The 27,990-nt window shown below is 42.6% G+C and overlaps 2 protein-coding genes across 2 annotated transcripts in view; both read left to right on the top strand.

The window, feature by feature from the left end:
- quob (quattro b) overlaps nt 1–12,584 on the top strand; it is a 28,083-nt gene extending 15,499 nt beyond the window's left edge. The window contains exons 7-24 of the mRNA XM_084464148.1: nt 1,430–1,516; nt 1,649–1,765; nt 2,244–2,342; nt 2,562–2,710; nt 3,134–3,272; nt 3,611–3,730; nt 5,010–5,207; nt 5,468–6,546; nt 6,863–7,112; nt 7,921–8,010; nt 8,339–8,563; nt 8,798–8,968; nt 9,531–9,708; nt 9,802–9,918; nt 10,414–10,626; nt 10,776–11,056; nt 11,289–11,336; nt 11,457–12,584. Coding sequence (XP_084320274.1) covers nt 1,430–1,516; nt 1,649–1,765; nt 2,244–2,342; nt 2,562–2,710; nt 3,134–3,272; nt 3,611–3,730; nt 5,010–5,207; nt 5,468–6,546; nt 6,863–7,112; nt 7,921–8,010; nt 8,339–8,563; nt 8,798–8,968; nt 9,531–9,708; nt 9,802–9,918; nt 10,414–10,626; nt 10,776–11,056; nt 11,289–11,321 — 3,546 coding nt within the window. The 3' untranslated portion in view covers nt 11,322–11,336; nt 11,457–12,584. The remainder of the gene's footprint in view (nt 1–1,429; nt 1,517–1,648; nt 1,766–2,243; nt 2,343–2,561; nt 2,711–3,133; nt 3,273–3,610; nt 3,731–5,009; nt 5,208–5,467; nt 6,547–6,862; nt 7,113–7,920; nt 8,011–8,338; nt 8,564–8,797; nt 8,969–9,530; nt 9,709–9,801; nt 9,919–10,413; nt 10,627–10,775; nt 11,057–11,288; nt 11,337–11,456) is intronic.
- Nucleotides 12,585–12,848: 264 nt separating this feature from the next.
- tgm2b (transglutaminase 2b) lies at nt 12,849–27,838 on the top strand. Its single transcript, XM_084464150.1, has 13 exons — nt 12,849–12,922; nt 16,086–16,265; nt 17,739–17,960; nt 18,348–18,466; nt 18,725–18,853; nt 20,683–20,884; nt 21,360–21,489; nt 22,156–22,259; nt 23,004–23,243; nt 24,823–25,098; nt 25,434–25,594; nt 26,222–26,358; nt 27,304–27,838. The coding sequence occupies exons 1-13, from the start codon at nt 12,913–12,915 to the stop codon at nt 27,452–27,454; spliced, it is 2,061 nt and encodes a 686-aa protein (XP_084320276.1). The 5' UTR covers nt 12,849–12,912; the 3' UTR covers nt 27,455–27,838.
- Nucleotides 27,839–27,990: the final 152 nt, after the last annotated feature.

Here is a 27,990-nt window from a genome sequence, read left to right as displayed (position 1 = left end):
TCTCTCGCTTTCTCTCTGTCGGTCTCACTCTCTCTGTATCTGTCTGTCTCTCTCTGTCTGTCTCTCACTCTCTCTGTCCGTCCGTCCCTCTGTTTCTTTTTCTATATCTCTGTCTCTTTCATCTCTCTCTCTGCCCATTTTAGCACACACACACACACACACACACACACACACACACACACACACACACACACACACACACACACACACACACACACACACACACACACACACACACACACACACACACACACACACACACACACACACACACACACACACACACCATAAAGAAATACAATGGTTACAACTTTTCTGGCATGATGAGGTTTCTTAGTACCACAAGGGGGAGCCAACAATCAGCCATATTTATTTGAGCAGACTATTATCCAAAGTGACCCAAGGAGCAGGTCGAGGTGAGGGCTTGTACGCCACGTCGGCCTACATTTTGGAAGCATGTAGGATTAGTAATTGTAGTGGCTAAGCCCTTTTTCGAAGCCACTACGGGTTGTTAATCGTGGATTGTTCCGACGTGCGCCCAGTGCGCTTAGTAAGTTTAACAATAATACGGCAGGTTTATTTTCCTTTATAAATCCATACGCCAGCAATAACGTTAACTCATAATATATACTTCAATAACAAAAATAACAAACCGAATTGCTGATCATTATCTATCACACAAAGGGCACATAAGGCGCAAAAGGCACAGTCGAAAAACAGTTTGCTTCCCAATTAACAACACCTGTTCTCCGTTTCCTTGGGTTAAATAACCTATTTGGGCTGACCGTACGTAACCTCAGCCACACCCAATACAGCCCCCTTGTGGTAAGGAGCACAAAACATGAACACAACTGAATACATTAATATGGCTCCTACAGTAATGTTAGCTATTGTGTTGGTAGAATGTTTTTTTGATCATTGTTTAGTAATTAGTTATGACATTTTTTGTAATTATGGGAATACATTGTTAAACTGCTACAGTGTTTCTTATGCCAAACTTGGCAAAACAAAGTTCTTATTTGCCTATGTTAAAGTATATTTATGTTGAGTTAGGATTTCACAGTACTTAAAAGAAAACTTAAAAGAAAACAACAAATGCTTCTACTGTTTTATGATATAGCTATTACCTGCCGGCTGCTGTGGTTATCTAATAGGGCTTGTAATTAAAACGTTGTTTTGCTGTAGCAGTTTCACACACAACTACGTCCCGCATAATGACAACAAATTCCACTATTAATTACTAAACAACAACCAAAAAAACATTACTATTAACATAACAAATATGACATTCCAATGTTCCAAATTGAAGGCGGAGATTGCAATGTGATTTTGTGACGTAAGCCTATAAGCCCTATACATATATAAAGTTTACATTTTTACATTTTGTCATGCATATCATGCTAATCCAACCCCTGGGTTCATGTGGCAGGAGCAAGCTCTACACGCGGTCCACAGTATTCTGATCCTGGTGGACAAAGACACCGTCCCCCGCCCGGAGAGACAGCCCGGATTACAGGTGGGGAAAACACATTCATAGCATTTTATGTTTTCACATTTGTACCAACATTTACATTGAATTATTCTTCTCACTGATTCTTCCTACTCATTGAGTCCTACATTTCTCCTCGTCTTCGTCTGTGTGTGTTAGATGGATGTGGTGACCTCTTTAAAAGCACTAAACAAGATAGTGGAGGCTTCCCAGCTGACCTCTGACCTGGGCGGGACCTTTGCCTACAGCCATACCGATTGGCTACAGCTCCACCAGGTGTCATATCCACTATCAAAGCTTCTCAGCAAAATCATGCCGCTACTTTGAATGAGATACAGGAAGATTGGGAAATCAGTTGTCAATGACTCACACCAATAACATTTATGATTTGTTAGCCTCAGTTCCTTTGAAAGGTATGTGGAAACCATTGTTGCAGGCCAAGTCCATTGAGAAATACTCCTTCCTGCACTGCCCTCACCCTAACCCTATTCTGTAGTTGAGTCAAGCAAGAATAACCCCCCTGAATTTAATTGTAGGCACAATGTTTACTGAACTGTTAATCTTAGAATACAAATGGCTTATACTTTAGGGAATGGGTAAATCGTTCTGCTGTAAAGTGTACTGTACCACATAGCTTCGAGGAGTATTTGTTTACAAGAAGAGATTGTAAATGGCAAGCTGCCATATGAATCCATACAACATATTTTCCTTCCCCTCCATTTGACCAAACTGCTCTGAACTTACTTTATTCCAGAGGCTGGTGTCCTTCACGACTGACCTGCAAGCGGCTGACAGTTTGCTTCAAAAGGCCATCAAAAAAGTTGATGAAACCAAAACTATGGACACAGCACAGGTACGTTTCTAAGCTTACCATGTCTAGTGAGTAACCTTCACTGATGGGACTTACTGCAAGCCTGACATTATGTGTGTGTGTGTGTGTGTGTGGACGTGTCTGTGTGTGTGTGTGTGTGTGTGTGTGTGTGTGTGTGTGTGTGTGTGTGTGTGTGTGTGTGTGTCTGTGTGTATGTGTGTGTATGTGTGTGCACATGGGCGTGTGTCCTGACTCCCGCAGGAGGTGCAACAATGCATACAGGAACAGAGAACCTCAATGAAGGAAGTGCTTGAAAACAGCCGGCTGGTCTCCCTGCAGAGAGAAGGAGGAGCCATCCTGGCCCGTTTCAGGAGAGAAGACCTCCGCTTGCAGCAGTCAGAGGACAGCAGGTACACAGACCACAGGCCCTGCACACCAACACACTCAACATGACAATGTCTGCACTGACATTTTCAAGGTGACTTTGGAATGAAAAAAAATCCATGTTTGTAATGTTTGCATTGACAAAGTTCCATTCAGAGAGAGAGAGAGAGGGACGTTGTATTCCAAGCACATGTATGAAAGAATGTAGGGTGTGGGTGCATGCAAGGGGAGTGTGAGGGGGGGGGGAATTGTGTTTCTGTGCTAGAGAATCAGGTATACATTCAAGAAGTGTACTTAAAGGTTAAACCAGGCTCTGATTAGGATGCCGTGCGGCCCCAAAGATGTAGCAAGCCACCAGCGGGCCATCAATATCATTCATACTCTAAAGCTTAAACGTCATATAATCACATAACCATGATGTTGCTGTTGTTGTGCTCCCGCCCAACCAGAGATGCAGTGGAGGCCGTTACCAGCCTGTACAACCAGTTGGAGGAGAAGCTCCACACTCTGGTGATGCGCTCCAACGAGTCGCTGCAGCACCTGCAGCATCTCTTCAGGCTGCGGGAGGTGGAGGGCCACATCAACACGGTACTTGTGGGGGTTATGTACAGTAGCACTTTTTCCACACTTTTACTATGGGGCAGTGTAGTGGTTTGTCTGTCTTGACTTTTAGTCAAAAGGTTCTTGTTTTGATTAGTGGATGCCTGATCTGTGGGCATCCTTGGGCAAGTGGTCTAACCACAACCTGATCCTGAATGAACCTGCATGTGTGTTCACTGTATGTTGTTTTGTAAAAGTAATATCTATCAACTGACTAAAGAGTAGTATTCAAAAAGACCCTTGATCATGTCAATCAAACAATTAACCGTTTGTAGTTCACATTATTGTTTTGTCAATAATAATAATCTCCCCTGTGCGTGTTGTAGGCTGGGATATGGTTCAATAGGGAAGGGGAACAGACGTTAAAGGACAACACAACACCTGATACCCTGAAGGAGTCAGAGACGGCCCTGCAGCACCTCGACGCCTTCCTCACACAGGCCATGGTGGAGATACTCAATATACAATACGTTATATAGAATATATATAGCATACGTTATATAGAACATGTTATAGAGAATACATTATATAGCATACATTATATAGAATACATATAATAACATACATTATATAGAATACATTATGTAGCATATATAGAATACATTATATAGAACACATTATATAGCATACATTATATAAAATACATTATATAGAAACACATTATATAGCAGATTAGAATACATTATATAATTAAGCAATAGATCACGACTGGCTGTGGTATGTTCTCATTATATCACAGTTAAGGGGCGTTGTCCGTCCCGACGCACAACGGAGGGACGGCGACCCCCTTAACTATGGTATAATGAGAACATTTCACTGACTGAAGTTATCTATTGCTTTTATAAAACAGTTACGTAAGTATGGCGAAATGAAAGTCATAGACACCCTCAATTTTGAAAAAGCGAGAAAGTCGGAAAAGCTTTTTTTTTAACGAATACAAAAAAGTAGTCCCTCCTGGCTGCCTGCAAAGTCTATGGCGGTTGCTATGCAACACACTGTAGCGTCCTTCAGAGAGAAGGCTAGAGACGGTAGCGTGGTTCGCCGGCAATTTAGCCTACTATCAATTGATAGAATTTATGTATATAGCGCTTTTCTGGCACTCAAGACACTCAAAGACGCTTACAGTGAAGGGGGGACCTCACTAACCACCACCAATATACTATTGAGCAGTTCACTCACCTTGTGCCTATTGCTTTACAACATTTCCACCCTCTCCAGCAATCAACATATTTTTAGGCTTCAATGAACTATGCTATTGTTTTTATATATAAATAAACAACAGTTCAAGTTAGGCGCGGAGTGATACTGAACTCTGTAAACTGATTTGGCGTTATAGCTGTGTGTATACGCTCATTATACAACAGTTAGGAACCAATCAGATCGCTTGATTTAAGCCACCCATTTTATAAAATACATTATATATGGTGTTGGCATCTTCGGGAATAAAAACTTAGTATTTTGTTCAGACATGGGTGACATGCTGCTGAGAAATGCTGTGTATTGTATTGTTGCTGTTCAAAATGCTTACAATGAACCATACAATCCTAGATGGTGAATGTGAGTCTCACATCAGAAGTACAGGACAGTAATAAGTACATTCAAATAGATGTTAACATCTTAAAATAGGAATATGGCAAATCAATGTGATCTTCAAGTCTATATTAGAAGGAGCAGGGACCATACAGATGTGATCTGATCTATATACTGTATGTCTGTATCTCATAGGAGAAGAAGCAGGCAGCGATGGCTCTCATGCTGGAGGCGCAGAACATCTTGGACACCAGCCCCCCCAGCCCGGCCATGGACGTGTTTCGGACCGTGGTCAGCACCTTCAAATCCAACATGGACGACCTTCTACTTCGGGTGGAACCAAAGCGCAAGGAGCTTGACATCCTCACGCAACTGCACCGCTTCTGTGAACAGGTTGGTGGACAGCACGGACCACATAGAGGAGGCAAAGCCCCGTGCTGCTTTGTGAACTGGAACAACGTGTGGATATTGGAATGTTTTTGCTTTGGCTTCCACCCATACATAATAGTGTGCTTGCAAATCCCTGCATTCAATCAAGTCTGCTGCCTGCAAGAGTTTAAAGATTCTCTCCCCTCTCTCGACTCGCTCTCTCTCTCTCTCACTCTCACTCTCTCTCTCTCTCTCTCTCTCTCTCACACTCTCTCTCTCTCTAGGCCTCGGCTCTGGCTGAGGAATGCACTCCTTATCTGGAGCAGGTAGAGGGGGAGTGTTACCTCACTGAGGCCACTCAAAGCACACTCAATAAATATGAGGAGAGATTTTCAGCAGAATTATCCACCTCGCACTTCCAGGCTGTGAAAACACGGGCCCTCGCCCTTAGACCCAGGGCCTCCGGGGTGCTTCGGGCGTGGAATGCTGCCTGGCTCCAGTGCCAGAAAGTCCGGCAGCGTCTGGGGGAGAGCGGGAAGATGAAGTGTGTCCGTGACAACCAGAACCAGGCGGTTCCAGCCGCCGCCTCCCAAGTGGAGTTGGGGGTGCAGGGGAGGAAGGAGGAGGAGGGGAAGCAGGAAGAGAAAGAGGAGGAGGACGTGGAGAAGAGGAGAAGAACGGGGGAGGCTGGAGGCCTGCTGACCCCCGGGTCAGCAGGCCTCGACAATAACGCCGACGGGGACCAGGGGAGGGAGAAGGGTAAGAGCTGCGAGGGCGAGCATGGAGAAAACACGGGCGTCGCCTGGTGTCCTGACCCACGGTCGACCCTGCCTGATCCCTGCGCAGGGCTTCCAGGCGCGGCGGTGAAGGATGAGGTCGTGACGGGTGCTGTGAGGGCTCAGGGCGGGGCGTCGCCGGTGTGTCACATAGCACACAGACGGAGGCAAAAGGAGTACCACAGCGACATGGATCTGAGGAGGGTGGACTCCTTCGGTCAGGGGGAAGAGTCGCCCAGTCACCAGGGGCTGGGGCGGTCTCTAAGCGAGGGCTCGTGCGTGAACCCCAGTCTGACATCTTTCCCCAGCACCCCCTCCCCTTTCGACGCCAGGATCAACGTCCACATGAGGAGACAGACTCTGGGTCCCGGCGTGCTGCCGGTCCACACTTCCACATCCATTTCTTCTCACCATAGTTTTTGTTTAGCGGACTTGCGCGTTGAGTCAGATAGTGAGGGTAAAGGAGGAAGGGGCTGTCCTCTTCCGTCGACAGACCCCACAATCGCACCCCGATACCCCTTGGAACCAAGCGGCCGGACGGACGCCCTGACTGGCCCCACCGCGGAGCAAATGACCAACAAACTCTTGTGAGTATATATGATGTATTTCTTTCTTAGAAGATAAATAAAGTTGGATTGTGACACTATCTGCTTTCTAGTGAAGTGCATAATTCATCGCACTATTTGTGTTAGGACCACCTTCCTTCTAAACCATCAACAGTTCAGTAGGACTTCAAGGGAGATATTTAGCTTTTTTCAAAAGCTCAAACGAAAAAATGGGCGGAAATTCTGAAGCTCTGCTGGACGGTGACCAGATCTTATCCTGAGCATACAGCCCCTCAGAGACCCCCTCTCATGGGCCTCTCTCTCTCTCTCTCTCTCTCTCTGTCCCCGTCCCTCACAGGAAGCTGCGGAAGATCCTGGAGGAGCTGCTGTGCACCGAGAGGGAGTATGTGCGCGCGCTGGGCTACGTCGGGGAGCACTACTTCCCCGAGCTGGAGCGGGCCGACGTGCCCCAGGACCTGCGGGGCCAGAGGGGGGTCATCTTCGGGAACCTGGAGAAGCTGCACGACTTCCACCGCCACACCTTCCTCCGGGAGCTGGAGGGCTGCGCCGAGGACCCCCTGCGCGTGGGCCGCTGCTTCCTGCGACACGTAAACAACAGGCTTACCATTTTAGGTCTAGTTATGGTTCCACATCGAAGCAACGCAAGGGGGTTAACGGACCCCCGTTACGTCCTTGCGGACCCTCCTTGCACCCACCGCTAGGGCCAGACGTGCGCCTCCCAAAAATTGTAACCTTATGTTGAGGCGACGCAGCAGCAAGCGCTGTGATTGGGTCGGCTCACTAAAACCAGACGCAGAAGCAAAACAGGATCATGACTGCGTCGGAGCGTCTGCGTGGTCCTTGCGTTGCGTCATCGTGGGACAATAACTGAGCCTTTAGTCTGAATACCACCCCGCTCCTCCCCCCCACACACACACACTTTCCACTTAAAATTACCAATAATCCACTTTGGAGACAGCGTAGGAGGGACGGAACCGTGGCCAATAGGCTGACATGATGATAAATATTGTGCTATTCTGCAATTTACTCTTAAAAAAGGTTGACATCCAGACATCCAACCCTAGTTTGAGGTTGTTGGACCATGGATTCTACGTAAGGAATAAGCTTGTAGTGGTTTATTCCGCTTAAACTTATAATGAGTAGAAATTAATAAGTTTGTTACTCAGCGTCAGGTATTTAACAATGCTGAGGTATAAAGCTTGATTTCGGACCTTGAAGTCAGATAATAACTTTGGTATAAGAATGTGGTGGGTGATGATATTATTTAAAAGGGTAGCATCAGATTACAGTCCAAGTACTGAGTGGTGCTATGCACAGCAGTCTTCTGTGTCAATGGAATTATAATACTAATAGAGAACACTTAATAATAATTATTTCTTTCCCCTCTGATTTCAGAGAGAGAACTTTGCTTTGTATGCGTTGTACAGCAAGAACAAACCCCGTTCTGACGCTCTGCTGGTCCACCGTGGACAGGACTTCTTCAAGGTAAGAACAACCACCGTTGTTGACCATCACCGTTGATCAGCCCTCCTCGGCAAATCCCACCTGCCAGCAAGACGGTAGAGAGAACGAGAGAACGACATTTTAAATGTGGATATAAATGTAACAGGGACAAATTGATTGTGTGTAGACTATAGTACTCTGATGTATTGTACTATATTTCTTTATAGTAAATTTGAATACTGGTACATCGACAGTATATATGCCTCTCCAATCTATCATCAGTGCTCGTAATCTTCCTCCTTGCTCTTCTCTGATTGCTGGAAATGACCACTGCCGGGGAGTAAACTAACTAACTGTTCAACCCCCTCAGCAAAAGCAGCTGGAGCTGGGGGACAAGATGGACCTGTGGTCGTACCTGCTGAAGCCCGTGCAGAGGATCAGCAAGTACAGCCTGCTGCTGCAGGACGTGGCCATGGAGTGTGGCCCGGGACACGCCCGGGAGAGGGCGGAGCTCTCCGCCGCCCTGGAGGTCATCCACTTCCAGCTTCGCCATGGCAACGACCTGCTGGCCATGGACGATATCCACAGCTGTGATGTGAGGAGACAATGAGAAGTTAATTTTTGTTTTTTTTGGTGTGTTGATTCGGTGGAAAGGGGATGTACGTGCTGCGACGATTCAACACTTGGACCACAGAGTGGGGGGGAAGGGGTGGTGTGGAAATCACAGATGTTCAATGGAGGCTGCAGTTTTCTCCTGAATTGTGAATCATGTTTTAATTGTTAGGTTTAGGTTTATTGCACAACACAACTTATATTCCGTCTCTCACAGGTTAACCTGAAGGAACAGGGGCAGCTGATTCGGCAGGATGAGTTCCTAGTGACCTTCCGGAAGAAGAAATGTTTCCGGCATGTTTTTCTTTTCCGTGACCTCCTCCTCTTTAGCAAGACGAAGAAAACGGGTGTGGGGAACGATGTGTACATCTACAAACAGTCCTTTAAGGTGAAAACACAGCATGTCTCCACATGTGTGGCTTGTTATGAAACTGTACAAAACATTAACATGTTTCCCTCTGGACATCTGATGAAACTCAGAGGCTAACAATTAGGTTCTAAATATGTTTTGACCATACAAGCATGACATAACTTTTGAGATGGTTAATTTAAGGTCCCCTGATTTGAGGGCGGTACGGACATGCCAGTTCAAACTTGCCAGTTTGAATGCATGACTGCGATGTCCTTTCTGATCATTTTGATTGATGATACAACGGCACAACCCCAATCTTTCGACCATCCCAGTTTTTTTTTCAAACTTGTTCACACTCGTACACAGGGGATATTCATCAAGAACCTTTCATTATCTTAAGAACTCAGTCATTTTATTCTAATCTTAAGTTTAGAAGTTAAGAATTCTCACTTTTGGACCACAAGTGTAAATGAATCACTTTCAATATCTACAATAAATATTGAAATCCTGAGAAGTGATGAAGAACTTCTGTGGCTAGCATAGCGTGTAGCCCAGACGTATGGACTTTCTATATTATTTGGTGCAACTCTTTCCTTAGACGTCAGACCTGGGCATGACCCATAACAGCGGCTGCAGCGGCCTGTGTTTCGAGATCTGGTTCCGACGGAGGAAGAGCCAGGACACCTACACCCTCCAGGCCACCTGCAGGGAGGTGAAGGAGGCCTGGACCAAGGACCTCACACGAATCCTCTGGGAACAGGCGCTGCATAACAGAGGTATGGAGCGGAATGATGAATTCATACCTCCAAAAGAAAACTTCAAGATTGAACAAGCCCATCTTAGATTCATATTTGTTTTTGTGTCTCCAGAGTTGCGTATACAGGAGAGGGTGTTCATGGGCATAGGAAACAAGCGTTTCATGGACATCCAGCCCAGTGATGCAGCCATCCACGACAGAGCCATCAACTATGTACGGATGGGAAGAGGTAAAATACCATTTTGCAGACAGTTGTATCTAATGCGACTGTCATTAAAGCACAATGCCGGTCTCGATGATCAAACCATCGTAGACGTCTCTCCTGGCTTCACTAATGCATCCGCTAACCATATTATTTGGTATATGATCTGCTCCCTGCATCCATGGCAGGCGCAATGCAAAATGCTCTTGAGCAGAATCAGCAAAACAAAGTGATTTGATATGATATGATTTGATGATATTGGTAGTGGATGTTTGAGTGAAGCCAGGAGAGATGGTTACGATTGTCTCCTAAAAGTTGATATTGTCCTTTAAGGAGCAGGTTGGTAAGGGGTTATGCATCCTTCTCAAAGATTGAAAGATAGGTAGACTGCTGTCATTGGGGATAAAACTCTGAGAGTCTGAAAAAATCATTAGCATAGTTGTACATCGACATCATATCATCACCAATTCATTGCTTCTATTTTCTATCTAACCCTAGCTTGTGCTTACTTGCTCTTCCCAGAAATCCAGGCGGTAGCTTCTGCTTGCCAATCCGGTTCACGTGACGGATTACCTTTTGTGCGGCCAGAATCTTTTGGCTCAGAGAGAAGTCTGTGTTCCTCCTCCTCCTCCTCGATTGGCTCCCTCTCCCCAGTGGGTTACCTCTGTGGCGTGAAGCAGAGCAGGCTGGAAGGGCCTTCTGGAGCCCTGAAAGAGGAGGACCTGGATCCCAACAGTAAGCAAACTCTTAGCATTGTACTGATTGAGAAAGAGGGTATAAGCCATGCTAGGCAGCATGGTACCCCAAAGGATGGATGGTACTTGGACTACTAACTAGTGTGCCATGTTGTGCTATGATGTGAATCCTACCCTGCTGTGTTTCAGTGGCCAGCTCAGAGTCGTCAGGGGACAGTGTGAGTGGTCTGAGCCAATCAACTCACAGCATCCGCTCTGCTGTGGGGCGGGAGCCGGAGGACACTGGTGTGAAGCAGGGGACCCTCGAGGAAGAAGGCGTGGCCTTGCCAGACGTCCCTTCACCAAACATCCCCTCTGGAGTCCCAGAGAAAACACACGCATTGCCCTCCCCACCATCACCACCAAAACCCCCGCCGGTGGCCCCTAAGCCCCAAACACTGTACCAGTCCCCCCATCTACCCTGTGGCAAGGTGAGGGCTAGTTAACATGGGACTCATGGGCTTTAACATGGTCATGGAAAAATACATCTGACATGGGAAACATAATCATCAAGTCAAGTCAATTAATAATCGGCAATAAATAAAACTATAAAACTAAGATTGGAGATAGAAATAAGGTTTCAAAGTATAACAACATATTTATGTTCTGGGATCTAACATTCATAATGACAGCTAATTATTTTATGGTTGGTTTAACCTACAGAGTGCTGCTGTGGGGAAGTCCACTGAGGTTTGAACTGGGAGACACAAGGTTGGTTTAAGTCATGGTTGTGTGTTATGATTGCTGATTCATAACATTATCAATTATACTACGTGTCTGTGCAGTTTAAAATGTTGATGTCTATTTGTGATGTTTTTATTTTTTTGACAGATATTAAAGATTTCCCTGGAGGAGCCAAGAGAAAGCCTTATGGACATTGTTGTAACTATTGTAGCAAACATATTGTGTCTCATACAGCCTCTCACTGTAAGCCATTACCACTTCAGCCATCTCACCACCAAAACGGAGGATACACAATGCCTACATGTACTGTATTATGATAATATAATTATTGTCTGTTTGCTTTTTTCTTTCTCACATGGCTTTATGAAGTGCAGATCGAAGATGTCGCATTACCTATACAATGAATGTGAAATACTTACATAATATGTATTTTTTACAGTACATTTTTACAGTTTAAATCGTTTTTTTGCAGTTATGGCACATGGTTTTTCCCAATGCTTTATTGTAGAAATGTGTGGAGAAAATGTGCTTCAATCGTTGGAATACATGAATATACTTGTGTACGAGTTTAGTACACACAGAAGCCCTGGTATAGAAATATATATATATATATATATATATATATTTGCAGCTCCCGACAATCACTAAAGATGACATCTGATACACATGGCCAAACACTTTCTTGGCCAAAAGAAGAGTCACAATGTGACAAAGAAAGAATAAAAATCCCAATGTTGATTAGTCTTAATTTATCTTGTGTGCCTAACATCATTAAGGGATGACAGAATTGTCCCTATCAATATGTATATGCTTTTGCGTCCCTGCAGATGCTTACATACTCAATACATGCCCTGGCTTCTGTTGAGCCATATTTGTATGTTAATTGGGTAAAAGAATGTTCCAAGTATTTATGATTGTTATATATTTTTGTAAGAATAAAAAAAAAAGTTTAATGCAATTGATACAATCACCAAATAATGGCCAGAATGAAAGTCGTGATTAGTTCAAGTAATAAAAATACATATTTCTGCAATCCTAAAGTGTAGGCTACTTAATAATTGTGGAGCTGTTTGAAGTATAATTAATGTCACAGCAAATTGTCGTATTGCAAATGTACACACAAGGTGATATACACAATGCAGTTTAAAGTTATAAACTAAGCCTTTGTAATTGTTGACTAACTGTTTATCTAATGACATACTATGAATACTTTGACCAGCATACAATTGTAGGCCCATTGTCTAAAATGCAGCATTTCTTCTTACTTTTATAACCTTTTTTTCACAATAAAGCCAGAGTTAAACAGGTGTTCTCAAATCTATAGCCGTTACTTCATATTTGTGTTCTTTAAATGAAAGTTTGTGCTGCCGTGTGTGTGTGTGTGTGTGTGTGTGTGTGTGTGTGTGTGTGTGTGTGTGTGTGTGTGTGTGTGAGTGTTTGTGAGGGGGGTTGAGGGGGGCGTGTCCGCCACACCTACTTGGATCCTGGTGACGCGCGCGGGACTCAAAATAAAAACCCCTCCGCTGCTGCTACACTTCACTGGTCGCGCGCTGACCCCACACACACAAACTGCTGCAACTTGTCTTCATACTGCCCCACAACTATGGCTCAAGGTAAGACTTCATTAAAAACGTATTGAATAAAAAAAATACCTATACGCCTATAATAGCGTCATGCATTATGTTCATGTTCGCGTTGCAGTGGACCAATTAATAAGCGATTAAAGTGCATGGACACAACTCCATCATAATCATGTTTCCTTGAGATTCAATACGAGCATACAACTGATACATTTATGTATTGCAAAGGCGAACAGATTAGCAAACGATTACTTTGACATACGACTGACATGAGCAGGAACGCTGTAAAGATAAATAGCCCTAGGAGTCTGCTTAATGTCTGAAAGTCAACAAAGCCGAAACTGTTTGAAAAGTGCAGAAATCAACATATTATGAGTTTCTGCAGTGATAAACTGGTTCTCTGATTTGTAATTAATACTCAGAATTGAGTATTACATTTGTGTACTACTTTTGAGAAAGTTTACGTCTTCTGCTCATAATTATCAAAGGAATGTGTAGACACTGCTAGTAAACGGTTTGACTTTATGGGCATTTGTATCCTCTGCCATTAAAAAAAACTCTGCTTTAAACCGCCAAACGTGCCATTTAACCTCAGAGGTTGTCTGTTTGAATAAGCATACAGAGACATCTGTAGTAATTCAGTTTAGCACATAAAATAGTTTTGACCTATAAACAGCAATCTGTTATCTGGGTCTTCCAGAAAACTTCTTCAAACAAATATGTCCCACATTCCTCTGCATTGACTTCCTGCGATAGCTACCAACGTCAACCAAATGTATTCTACAGGGACATACTGTAGGCCTATTGTTTGGCTGCCTTGGTATATCTTCACTGCAGACGTTGCCCTCACAGTAAACACTGGGGAACCATCTGTCTACCATGCGTGAGAGAAACTGCTTAAATGTGGTTTTCAAATCATTAAGCATCAAAAAGGAAAAGTTAATGTATAGTGCTACTTTTGGTCCAGGATGTTGAGGATTAGCTCATAAAAGTGTAGTATTTACTTTCCTGGGATTTTAATGGTGGTGACTATTCCCGTCACACATTCTGGAGCTGTGTGGCGTAGTGTCTTCCCTACTTTGGGTGAACCACCTTAAGGTGGCAGCCAAACAGACCTTCAGTATTCAGGAGTGTTGATCTCACATTGGTATACTGGAAACTAAATTAGAACATTTCTTTGTGTTTCATTTTAGAATCTTAAAGGGAAACAAGCTGCTTGAAACTTCTAAGCTCAAACTCAAGTTGAAGATGTTTCAACTTAGGACTACTTATTTATGTCACTGCTGTGTATGAACTTATTATAGAAGTGAATTTCTATGAGCTCATGGTGAATAAGTAGATGTAGGTCATGGCCTAGGTTATCAATCTGTTTAATGGATAAACAGATTGAAGTGGAACTGTGTTCAGAATGATCCATGTCGCATAATGTTAATGCAACCGTGAAACTACATCCCAGGCAATTATGAGCAGCGAGAGCTGATGTTGCTCTTAGATGGTTTGGATGGTTTGGTTCTACAGCCTAATAAGTCTTCAATTATCCAGAGTATCCACGTTTTCATACATAGCACACATAATAGCCTTGTGTTGTTTGTTCAACCAAGAGCTTATCAACGTCAAAGCATATTCTCTTTAATAATGTAAGACTTACGCAAACAAATACTACTGCTGTTGCTGCAGCCACTACTACTACTTCTACTACTACTCAGCATAATACTAATACTACTTAATTTAATTTATATAACACCTATCAAACACAAGGCCATTCATAGGGCTTTCGAAAGGGAAATCCCATTTACAAACATTAAACGTATATTGTCAAAAGGTAATAAAAAGGAGAAAGGTAAAATACATTAGGAATAAATAAATGCTTATACCCATATCCATATAACATCTGAAACATAGTTTCCTGATGTTAACCGACTGTTTCGCTTTGTGTCAAAGCAAGACTTGAGCAGAGGTTAACAGAGTCAAGTGAGTTTAAAGACCTCAGGAGGACTCTAAATCTTTCTTCAAACAGGGAATCCGAGGGTGAGATTCTAAGTCACTGTGGGGTAGTTGAGAGTGGGAGGGGCTCTGTATTTACACAGGCATGATGGGAGTGGCACTCACGGCCAACTCATGTGTCTGGAGTCATCTCCTGCAAGATACTTTGAGAAACCAAACGCATCGCCCATTCTCTCTTAAGATTGCCACAAGGTTTATTGTTTGGTTTTGTAGATCATAAAACAAACGCTAAGTAACTGTACTAATGCAATGAATGAATTGCAATGCCTTGATTTTAGTGAGGTTAGTACACAGTCATAGCTATAAATGCAATGGTAGGCCTACTAATAATTGGCATAATAATTTATTTTGGTTTTCGGTTTTCGGCCTTGGTTTCCTCATTTTCGGTTTTCGGTTTCGGCCAAGAATTTTCATTTCGGTGCATCCCTAATGTTAATGTAATGTAAGTAATGTTAAACCGTTTGTTGCATTTGTGACATACATCTGGTTATGCAGCAACCATGTAACCACAGTTATGTGGCAATGGATTAGGAGGAAATTCATTAGCACAAGTGCTGAAGCAATTATGACAGTATAAATATTAGTATATAGTGAAATTGTGAATTGTCAATGGTCCACATACAAACATGATACATTTAGGAATTGTGTCAAAAAACTTGTTAAATCAATTAACTTGGTGTTTTGCTTTCACAAAAAGGTCATCGGCTGTGTCACTACCAAATATGTACATTTTCCACTGTAGAACAACGTAGCTATACTACATTTTGGTGTGGACTGGATTGTATGTGGACCATTGACCACATCTTCCCTATAAACAAATATATATATATATATATATATATATATATACTGTTTATTTGTTTCAGTGCTAGTGAATGTTTAATGAATTTCCTCATAATCCTATGTACAACTACCTGTTGTTCTTTCTGCATATGTTTTATAGATGTTTGTGGTTAAGAAGAGCGTTTATAGTTTGCTATAAAGAAACATGTGTTTACAATCTAACAAAGCATCACACAAATGTCATTTTTGGCCATGGACTTTTTTTGTAACCTATTGACTAACTTGTCAACAACAACTCTGGATGATTGTTAGACATGCTGCATCTGCCTTATTTCAATGCAATAAAGTAGAATGACGCCAAAAAACAACACTATAGTTTGAATAACAATCCGTCCCTTACTCTTTTCAGCATTGGACATCGCTTCCTGGGACCTGGCGTGTGAGTTCAACAACACAGACCACCGCACAGATCTGAATGGCATGGAGCGCCTCATTGTGAGAAGAGGCCAGCCATTCACCATCAAACTGAAGCTGCGCTATGGGGAGTACCAGGCCGGCCTCAGTTCCCTCACCTGCACCGCGGAAACAGGTACTGGCTAGGAGTTTAGTTTGTGTTATACTCTGACCCACTGTAGGTTTCATTGATTCCTACCGAGTGAGTGTTGAATCAAAATCTGTTGCTGTTCTTTTTCACTTTTCTGTCTGTTCTTTCTTTCTTTCTCTCTTCCTTCCTCTCTTTATTTGACTTTCTATTTTCTTTTAGATGTTTCTTTAAACAAGTAGATGGATACACTAGCTGCACACACCAAATGAACAATATACAATATACTGTTACAGGTGTTTGTGTGAGAAATTGCCTCAAATGGCGTCAATTTAAGACCTTCCATCTCACACTATTCACTATTCACTATACAAATTCAAATTGTATGTCACCAATGGGTTGAGATATCTGATTTACCCCATGGGGGATTGTATATTGCTCCCTGTTGTCATATGTTGCTATGCTGCTAGTATGCTGTTAGTATTCTATATCGGAAATCTGTACGTCATGCTTTAAATCCTACAGCAGGGAGCACCAGAAAAGAGTGGGTCAAAACTGCAAAACTAGAGTATATTACCATTTCATGCAAATAAATGGTTAACTCTATGACATGGATGATTTCTTACAGAACTTAAAACACCCATTTAGTCAAACATTTCGAAAACAGAATGTGAGCGGGTTTAACACAATTGGAAAGTTGAGGAACACGACTGATCCATCATTTCCAAGGCATATTTCCACCATGCCCCATCCTTCAGGAAGTCAGGCCTTCAGTTCCAAGCAGTTATTGTTCTTCTTGGAACGGCTCCATGTTCCTATACTCCCATGGCCATTGTGATCCTGGAGGTGATCTGGGGCTTGGGCGTTGTGTTAGCATGAAGCGGGGAGCTCTTTCATCTGCTTCACACAGACATTGTTGAAATAGTATTTCAAACAACTGTTGTGGCTAATCTCTGACAGTATTAATTCACGGGTTGCTATTGTTAGTAGGACAAATTAGTTCCCTGGGACCTTATGTTAGTAACATAAGGTCTAACAACCAAACGAATGATAAACCAAATGAATGATACTCAAATAATATTTGCCACTTTTCTTCACAACCACTTGGATAAGAACGTAATAGAGTGTGCTTAAACAACTGCTGCCTGCTATCAAAGCCAACTGTTTGGAAAAGGAAATGGCGGGCCAACCGAAAAGAATGTCTGCTATTAAAGATAAGATTATTGACATTGAACTTTAAGTTTGACATCTGTTGACCACTAATCCTATCCCACTGGGCCTCTGATCTGGAAATAGACTTGTGTTTAGATGTTAAATGATTTTGAGGACTTAAATGGTCTTGGACTCAGACTTATGTTGTCTCTTAAGCTAAACAAAAATCTACTTGAGTCCATGTGATTGATTCTTCCAAGCCATGTGGATATAAAAAAGATAGGTAAGTAAAAAATAAGTGTCCCGATTGCAAAGTATTTTCTCACGTTGTGTTATTTGTCTTGCTCACATTGGTCTATTCCCACCCAGGTCCCTCCCCCTCCGACCAATACGGCACCAGGGCCGTGTTTGATGTTGCAGCCGGCTCGGACAATCCCTCCGCGTGGAGCGCCACGGTCACCAGTCCCCCCGGGAATGTCGTGGCCCTGTCCATCTGCCCCGCCGCTGACGCACCCATCGGCCGCTGGACCATGACCCTGGGGGGGGCCTGCCGCATTGAGTTCATCCTCCTCTTCAACCCCTGGTGCCCAGGTAAACAGAACAGACGTCTCACATGTCAGGTACCGCACCAAGGAATGCTGCAATGCTTTGGTGTCATATTGTGTGTGGTGGTGCATTTACCACTAGAGAGAGAGAGAGAGAGAGAGAGAGAGAGAGAGAGAGAGAGAGAGAGAGAGAGAGAGAGAGAGAGAGAGAGAGAGGGGGGGGGGTGTAGAACGTGTAGGAGTAGGAGTGTGTAGGAGTATGGAATATAGACTATTCTACGGTATGTCGACACTGAAAGTTTATCTAATGGAAATCTATCCCTCTTCTTAGTAAGTGATTGGCATGTACTGGCTAGCTTTTCTTTCCATTCAATTCATGTTTTTCATCCACACCTTGTCAATGACGTTCTTTTTGTTAATGTCCCGGCAACAGGAGATTCCGTGTATATGGACAATGAAGAGTATTTGAAGGAATACGTCCTATCTCAAGATGGAATCATCTACCGTGGGACCATCCAACAGATTTTGCCTTTCCCTTGGAACTTTGGCCAGGTACCAACACCAAAAATATTTTCTTGTAAACATGTCTTATGTGATGTTCAACATAGTAATCTAGTCCATTTTGTGAGTGTTACTAAAATAGGACAATATTCAGACACAACTAAAAAAAGTTGTTTTTTGAGTGCGGTCCATTTCCAGTTCTTTATCGATGCAGACAGACCTGCACGTCACTATAAATGAGTAAACGGTGGAAGGCAGTGCATTACTCACTTCTACTGTTGCTTCCTGAACTCATTATTCCTGCAATAGTTTGAATATGGAATCCTGGATGTCTGCCTCAAAATCCTGGACACCAATCCCAAATACCTGCGTAATCCCGGTAAAGACTGCTCCGGAAGGAGAAATCCCATCTACGTCTCCAGAGTGTTGAGTGCCATGGTATGTCCCGGACCGCATTAACATTGTGAGCATTGTGTACATATATATATGCCATATAGTGCTCTATATAAAACACAGTCTTGCACATGTGTGTGTGTGTATCTGTGTGTCTGTGTGAATGTATATGTGTGTGTTTGCATATTGTATATATTTTTAGGGACCGAGCAGGAACCTGCAAGGTCCCTATTGTAATTGGTCCGTTTATTCTTCTTCTTCTTATTATTTTCCACGTCTTCGACTGCATTTCCCCCCCCCCCCCTGAACATATACGAAAACTCATTTTTATTTGCCACATTTGTGGGGACTGGTGTAAAATTTGATATTCTATGCGTCAAATTCACATTGGCCCCAAGGTGGGACTACACCAACTGTTCAAAAGTGCAAACTTTGCACAAGCATATCTCGCCACCGGTTTGACCTACACTCATGAAACTTTGCACACACATGCAAATCCTCATGATGAACAAATAAGCCTCTTGAACCTATGACTTCCGGTAGCCAGATTTTCCACCATTTTGAATTTAGTTAAAAACAGTAAATTCCCCAAGGATCTCAGGTTTTTCAACTTTGACAAAAATCCTTTGGCACATATCATCTAAGGCCCATTATCTTCAATCTGACATAAGGATTAGTCTGTACAATAAAGTTTAAAGCACCATTGAGTTCTAAAAGGGGTGTGGTTTAAATTAATTAATTAATTAAGTTAATTGCTCATATCAACATCAAGTTGGACTCCTATGATGTTGACCCCAATACAAAAGTTGTTCAGAATCAAATTCTGAACAAGATAAAGTCAACATTTTTTCAAATGGGGCGTGCCATCGAAATGGGCGTGGCCTGATACTAAAATAGCCACAGTTCATAGACGCTATGTTTGATTTGAGCGGGACCTACTTAGTGGCCATTGGGGACCAAAGTTCCAACTGCTCAAGTACAATGAAGTCGAAAAACAACATGGCCGCCAGAGGAGGGTAAATCACTCTGCAGAGACCGTAATAGTTAGGGTTAGGGTTAGGGTTAGGTTATGATATGAATATGAAATTCACAGGACACGTGTAGACTGGTGCCGGTAGCTCACATACCAAAAATCGTGTTTCTCATGTTTGTAGCGCCCCCTATAGGATCTTTAAAAAGCAGCCCCTGCGCCACGTTTCACCAATATGTATGAAACTCGGTATGCACGTATAACGTCCCATGACCTACAGAAAAGCCTCTTGGACCCATGCCCCAAACCCCACCGGAAGTCGGCTATTTTCATTTTTCATTTTCACTCTTGGCGGCGGATTTTTTTTTCACTTTTTTGCCTTGTATTTGACCAAACTCCTCCTAGGGAATTTATCGGATGTGCTTCAACATTTTTATGTACAGTCAAAAAATGGTGCTCAACCAACGCCGTGTTATTTGTGACTGTACGTTGAAGGGCGTGTACGTGGTGTGCCGTCAAAGTTGGCCGTTTTGAATTCCGTGGTCTTGTATTTGCTTTTTTCGCCTTGTATTTGAACAAACTCCTCCTAGGGAATTTATCCAATCTGCTTCTACATTGTTCAGCGCACATGTTATGACGGCACGTGACGCGGCCGCAAGCCGGTGCTCGGTCCCGTTCATCACTGCGCGCAGTTTTAATTTGATATATTATATTATTATATTATATTATATAACTATATTTATATATATTGTATACATTGTATTTACTATCTATACAAATATATATATATACATTCACCTTTACCTATGTGCATACATGAATAATATATATGACCGTACAAATACATTGTCCCATCTTTGAGGTAAAACTAGCGTGAATGTTGAACGCTGTGTTTGGCCGTTAGGTGAACTGTAACGGGGACTCTGGCGTTCTCCTGGGCCGCTGGCCAGCTCTGGATAAAGTGTCATCGGACGACCCCTACGAGGGAGGAGAGAGCCCCATGTCCTGGAGGGGGAGCGTAGACATCCTGCTCAACTGGGACAGCAGCTCTTGTAGTCCAGTACGCTATGGCCAGTGCTGGGTGTTTGCTGCAGTGGCCTGCTCAGGTGATTGCTAAAAACAAAACATTGCCACTGCCATAGTGTAACAGATCAGACTTACCATGACTATCTAAAGTCTGATGGCAGATGGGCTCAAATCTGGAGTGGACGAGCACTTCAATTTATTTTGCGTGATTTTTGTTTTCGACCAATCATGTGGCTTAAGGTGGGAATCTGTAACCACTTAATTGGCAAACAGAAATTCGGCAAGCAGTAGTAAACTGTAAAAAAAAAAGGCTGTAAAGATTTCAATCTACACAGACTGGCCAGGGAAAAGTATTTCTTGTATGGATAAGGGGGTCAGTTCTTCTTTTTGATCGGTTCACCGATTGACCCCAGGCTAAAGGTTAACAATGGGGAACTAGATAACACTAGTTAACGGATGGGGTGGCTAGATAACACAACCTGAAGAAAACAAAGCTCAAATTATTACTAACTAAATATAACATATGAATTTTCCATATCCACATACGCTCTCCAGTTTCCAGAGCCCTTGGTATCCCCTGCCGAGTCGTCACAAACTACATGTCTGCCCACGACACCAACAGTAACCTGCTGATCGAGTACTTCTATGACGAGAATGGCCGCAACCAGGGAAGGGACATGATCTGGTAGGAAGTCCTGTCTGTACTGAGTCATACTGATAGTACAACTATGATAGAGAGAGAGAGAGCTATGCCATTCCCGTTGACCATAATGCAACATGAAATACCATGCTTGGGCATGCATTATTTGCAGATACACAATTGATGGATGTGAAATGACCTCCTTGTTAGAGCAGTTGGGCTAGCACTGAGGCTACGCTGTGTGGCAAGAGGCTGAAAGCAGTGGTAATAACTTAGTCATCCCGAATCTCTTTACAATTCTCTTTGAATAGGCGTCATTTAAAGAAGGCACATATTTTGCAAGTTACATGTTACTGACCTTCAAAGTTATTAGATGAATCGGACGGCAGTGCTAAATTGTGAAAGAGGCCGATACACGACAAGTAGCTAGAATATATAATTTAGTAGGCAAATATGATTTTTTATAAATTGTGCCCCTGGTGGAATATCTACTTATAAGAACAGCTTTGCTCTAAGTTTGGGTCAGTGTCCTAAATCACACTTTAAGTATGAGTCAGTTTACTGAGTCATAATATAAGTGCAATAGAAGTCCAATTGACATTTCCCCAGGAGCAATTTTGGAAAAAGAAATCAACAAGGTTGCTTTTATATATTTATAACTCCAAGGGAGTGATTTATGATGTGATGGCTATATTGTGTTCAAATATTCAGGACATTCCACTGCTGGGTGGAGAACTGGATGACCCGGCCTGATCTGAAGCCTGAATTTGACGGTTGGCAGGTTGTGGACCCCACACCCCAGGAGAAGAGTGAAGGTGACTCCTCCGTGGACATCAATTATGTTAATTATGTCCCTCAAGGCAGACTCAGAGGAGCTCAGAATGTCTCATTTAATTATTGCTTTGAACAACAGTGGAAGTTTCTCTCTGTCACTTGTCATTTACTGGCGATGTTGTTGAAAGGCCAAATTAATTAAGTGTACTATGTGTAATAATTAGTTACAAATTCTCAATGCTGTTCCATTTGGCTGGTAAGTGAACTGCAGCCTGCTCTAGAGCACTATCCAGAGTACTGGAGTGCAAGCTACGTGGGTGGGGACAAAAACAATAATAAAGTAATATTAGTCTAAATCATACATAAACATTAGACAAATGTAAAAGTTCTGAAAGAAAATATAATTTTGCCATTATCAGCGCTTAGACGTCACTTCCTTCCTTTTTTACTAGCAAAAACAGCACTCAGAGATGATCTACATAACACAGAGGGTCCGAGAAGATTTTTTTTAAGAAATTGAAGAAATTTTTTTAAGATGATTTTGTCTGTTTCGTTAATAAGCTATTTAAAGACTGAATGCATGTAAAAATGTGTACAATGTGTTAACAAATGTACTTATTGTAAGTCACTTTGGATAATAGAGTCTGCTAAATGCCCTAATGAAAATGTAAAAATCCTACACAAAATCCCTTTAATGAAGTCTTTAAAAAAAAATTGGCATTGAATAATACCAAAAAGATGATAGTGAACTAACTTGTTTGTTGTTCCCGGTCGCCTCTTACCAGGAGTGTTCTGTTGCGGCCCCGTTTCGGTGAAGGCCGTGAAGGAGGGCGAGCTGGCGACCAAGTACGACACGCCATTCGTCTTCGCCGAGGTCAACGCCGACAAGGTGGACTACAGGAGGCTGGCGGACGGCAGCCGCCAGAAGATGACCAGCATCACGGGCGTGGGCCAGAAGATCAGCACTAAGAGTGTGGGGGCTGACCGACGCGAGGACATCACTCACCTCTACAAGTACCCCGAAGGTGCGAGCCGTTGATTGGCAGTGAATAAAGGCAACATGAATACAACATAAATACAAACACAGTTATGTTGCGGAGAATAAATAAAAACCTGTCTCCCGGGTTTTTATTTATTCACCGCAACATAACGGTGTTGTTAAAGGGACACTGTGTAGGAACTTCTCCAATCTTGTGGTTAAATTGTCGTTTGCATTCAAACGAATAGTGCTCTCCAGCTCCTCGCTTTTTCAAATGTGTGTTGCAACCTAGTTGCAACTACGGTAGGTGGTATGTGCCAAGAAGATATGACAACATCAGTGGCGGTTTTATCATAGAGGCATAGGTAGGCGGCGGCTTGGGGCCCCCATAGTAGGGGGGCCCCCAACCAACCTCAAAAAAAAAATAGTAATAATAATAATAATTAAGTACACAAACAAAGCCGAAGCAAGATGAGTCTAAACGGGAAGAAAAAAAATAAAGGGTTAGGAAAAGGGTTAGGAAATAAAGTTCCCCAAGCGGCTCAAATAAAAGAAAAAAGCGAAAAGACGCCGATAAGTATTTGGCAACGCTGCCAAAGATGACACACTTTTTTACGGCTATTGTTGGGGATACAGACAGGAACAACAACGTCCAAAGCGTTGAACATGCCGCTACAGCAGCAGCAGCTAGCTGTGAAGTGGCGCTAGGCGCTTAAGCGCTTACTCCATCTTCATTTTGGAGTAAAGAAGTGTATGTAGGGTTTAAAGGGGAAGATTTATTTTCTCATCTCCAACCTTTACTTCCGCGTGAATTAGCTTTACCTGCCTATCCACCATTCAGTCTGTAAATTTTTTCTCTGTTCTCTTTTAAAAATCGGATGAGGTGGGCCCCATACATATCTTCGCCTTGGGCCCCAAATTTGATAAATCCGCCACTGGACAACATGACATGTTTTTGGAATTTGCCGGTCACGTTGCCTTTTTAATTCCCTTCTTTGCTTTTTTGGCGAATAGGATTCCTTCTCCTGTGGCGTGGAATAAGTAGGATCTCGCATTATGAACGAAAGTGCAGTGCAGGCTCTCAAATTTGCCAATAACCCTCACACGGAGGGATGTATCGACTACACACCTAGCGAGTGTCTTGACAGCCAAATGTCAAAAAGTACGTCTGAAGCATTGTCGATAAGTACTGTCAAGTTCATGAGTTTCCCGGCTGTTGGATCGGTGTGAAGCAATAGCCGTTACTTGAAAGGCTGACGTTTTTTGAGATTGCATGTATTTCATGGAACCTTATTTTTTTTACTTAATGAACACCTTGGAAACCCTTAATAACATAATTTAAGTTAATGATTTATGTGCTCCATAAAGGTGAAGTGTGTATAATCTTATGGGATCTGAATGAGCAGAATGAAAATGAATCAATCATAATCAATATAATATAATATAAATCAGGGAATCAAAGCAGAGAGAGACAAATATATCTGCACTATTACTACTGATGTAAATGTCTACACAAAAAAAGATATGCAGACATGACAAACTATGTGTTACTTGTTGTTGACCATTATCCTGTCTGAGGGACTGAGGGACTGAGGGAATAACTGAAAGCATCCATCCTCCACCAGGATCTGACGAGGAGCGAGAGACCTTCCGGAAGGCCGACAACCTGAACAAGCTCCTCCACCGGCAGGAGAGCCAGGGCCTCAAGCTCGCCATCGAGGTCGCCACGGAGATGAGGAAGGGCTGCGACTTTGACGTGGTCGCGGTGGCCTCCAACGGCACGGCCAGCGAGAAGAAGTGCCGCCTGCTGTTCTCCTCCATGGCCGTGTCCTACACGGGCGTTGTGAAGGACAACTGTGGCTTCAAGGACCTATTGAACGTGGAGCTCGCCCCCGGAGCAGGTGAGCGACACGGCAGGGATTCACCGAGACCTTTAGCGGACCTCCAACCACTTACAGGGGGTTATTTAGATACTGGTTATTCTGGTTTACCATTGCTATCACTAGTTGCTATCACTAGTTGCTATTACCAATGCGATTGCTATTTGCAGATGATGTTGGCTGTGGACATTGGGGATTCGAACCCAGATCCTTTTGGCTGGAAGTCAGGCAACCTCAACCGAGGCTAGACTAACCTCAGATCATCATCAGTTACTAGGGCACTTTGGTCGTGTTTGTTCCGTTTGGGGTGCTTTGGTCTTTCGTTCCAGCCCATAATGCGTGTGTGTGTACCCCAGAGCGACGGGTCCCTCTGAGGCTGAACTACTCCAAGTACTGCGATGCGCTCACCGAGGACAACCTGATCCGCTTGGCTGGCCTGCTGATCGACTACTCCACCAAGGAAACCGTCTTCACCCTCCGGGACATCGTGCTCGACAATCCAGAAATCAAAGTCCGCGTGAGTGTGTTCGCCAGCACAGCTGTGAAGGTTTAAAAACAAAAGTACTAAAAGTCCTTGCTCAGAATCAGAATCAGAATCAGAATCTTATTTATTGCCAAGTATGTTTACACATGCAAGGAATTATTTTTGGTGTGGTGGTGCAAAAACAAACAACAAACAAACATAGTGCAGAAAGAGAAGACATAAAATATGTCAAACAAAAATATGTCAAACAACAAATAACAAACAATCATAGATGTATTTTCTCAGATGTACTTTCTAATTGCTTAGTTCAGAGGATTTTATTCCTGCGGAAAACAATATTGTTTAACATTTAAACAGTTCCTCATGAAAATATCTAAAAACAACTAGACTTCAATATTTTGTTGAGTTGTGAACTTAAATGAGACTACTACTACTACTACTCAATTCCCCATGCTTCTTCACAACGTCATTAAAATGTTTAGAGAGACCCCACATCACTGAGCAGTTTTCAAAAATATTTTTGAAACCCCTTTAAAAAAAGCTTTGATACCCCTTCAAAGCTCTTGTAAGCTGTAACTCTGTCTCTTAAGATGTTATAGAATAATATGATTTCACGTCAATTTGGCTTTATCAAAAAATCCATTCTATCTGAATCCACAGATCCTTGGTGAACCCAAAATGAACCGAAAGCTGGCAGCAGAGATCACAGTGCAGAACCCACTCCCAGAACCTTTGAGTAACTGTTGCTTCAGTATCGAGGGAGCAAATCTCACTGGGGGGAAGACACTCACAGAAAGGTTTGAATAAACACCTCCCTGTTTGTATGTCTTTTCGTCTGTCTGTCTGTCCATCTGTCCGTCCGTCTGGGCTTTTAGAGTTGTATGTTTGTCATACATGACATATTGTGGTGTTTGTACTACTTGCATTACTGTATTACTAATTGCTTTACTATTTCATATTAGTATATATCATATTCTAATAATGTATTTATGTTCTGGATTAATAAAAAAATACAATTTGAGTAATACAATACTCAAGTTCAAACAAAATATATATATATAAAAAAAAAATATATATATATATATATATGTATATCAAAAAAATATATATAGGTAGTGTTCCCTGTTTTAAATAGTGAATATATGCATCAAGTATATAATGACTAAGCTGCACACTGATCAGGACAAGGGCACATAAATAATGTGCTCATTGGCCGACCACAACTTTTATCCCCCATTTGAAATCCAAGACCAGTCCACCCAATTGTGGACTCAACACACTGTGATGCAGAACCCAGATGTGTGCTGGTATTGAAAGCAGAGCCGAGGAGAACATCAAACAGACCCTACAATCCTGGGCGGAATCATTAACAGAATCCTGGTTCCTGCCAGAAAATAAACACTGCTTTTTACTGGAATGCAATCACTCTTACTTTTAACTTTTAACCAACAAACATTGAACAAACAACATCCAAAAAAACATGATCTATGGAGTCTGATTGGTAGAACGGATTGAATGGGTTGGACAAAGCCCTCTCTCCCATCAAAACTGCCTGTATCTCGTCCTCTCCCTTCTTGTGCCATCATCTCCATAAATAGGAATAACTGTCATATGAGCCATAAAGGATGTCCTTAACATCAACATTTAGTTGTGTTAAGTTCATGGGGAAGGGGTGACTTGTGTGTAGGAAGAAGTGCATCAAGTGATTGCCCACACGCTAATGTTTAAATATTTATCCCCAGGCTTGAGTCTACAGTGGAACCAGGGGAGGATGCCAAGGTGAAGATCTACTTTAAGCCGAACCACTCGGGGCTCCGCAAGCTGGTGGTGGACTTCAACAGCAGCAAGCTGTGTCACGTGAAGGGATACAGGAATGTCATTATTGGCAAATAGATCACCCCACACCCTGTATCCTGTGGCCTGTTTTGCTAGTTGTTTTTTTTATGTAAGGGAAGACATAAATCGTACCTTTGACATACTGTTTACTATATACCATTTAATTAACATTAACATTTGGATTGCAATCTCTTTTTTTACAAGAGATGTCATATGTATTGCTATTAGGTACCTGCTGATAATATTATGTCTGACTTCTGGTAGCATTTGTATGGCTATCCCTAACCTTCATAAAGGCTAAAGAAATATATGCATGCAAAGTTTGTACTGCGAGAAAAACTAATTCCATTGATGTACTGTGTACTATTATTACAGCAATAAAAATGTCTTGGCCTTAGTTTGCACCAAATAGCTGCAAAGCATGTCTGGTGTTGTCAATACTGGACTAATCCAACCACTGGATAGAAAGAGAGTGAGATCATCCAGTTTAAACTGAATTGTTGGCACAGAATACTGCGTTTACTGAGTTTTGAAACAAGAGCTTTCCATGATGAGGACCTTTTTCACGAAGTAGACCATTTTTGTATCTTGTC

Source organism: Micromesistius poutassou (genome assembly GCF_964030765.1).
Source record: "Micromesistius poutassou genome assembly, chromosome: 2".
NCBI lineage: Eukaryota > Metazoa > Chordata > Actinopteri > Gadiformes > Gadidae > Micromesistius > Micromesistius poutassou.
Note: the sequence above shows the minus strand (reverse complement) of the source record. Positions and strands in the feature narration are given on the sequence as shown.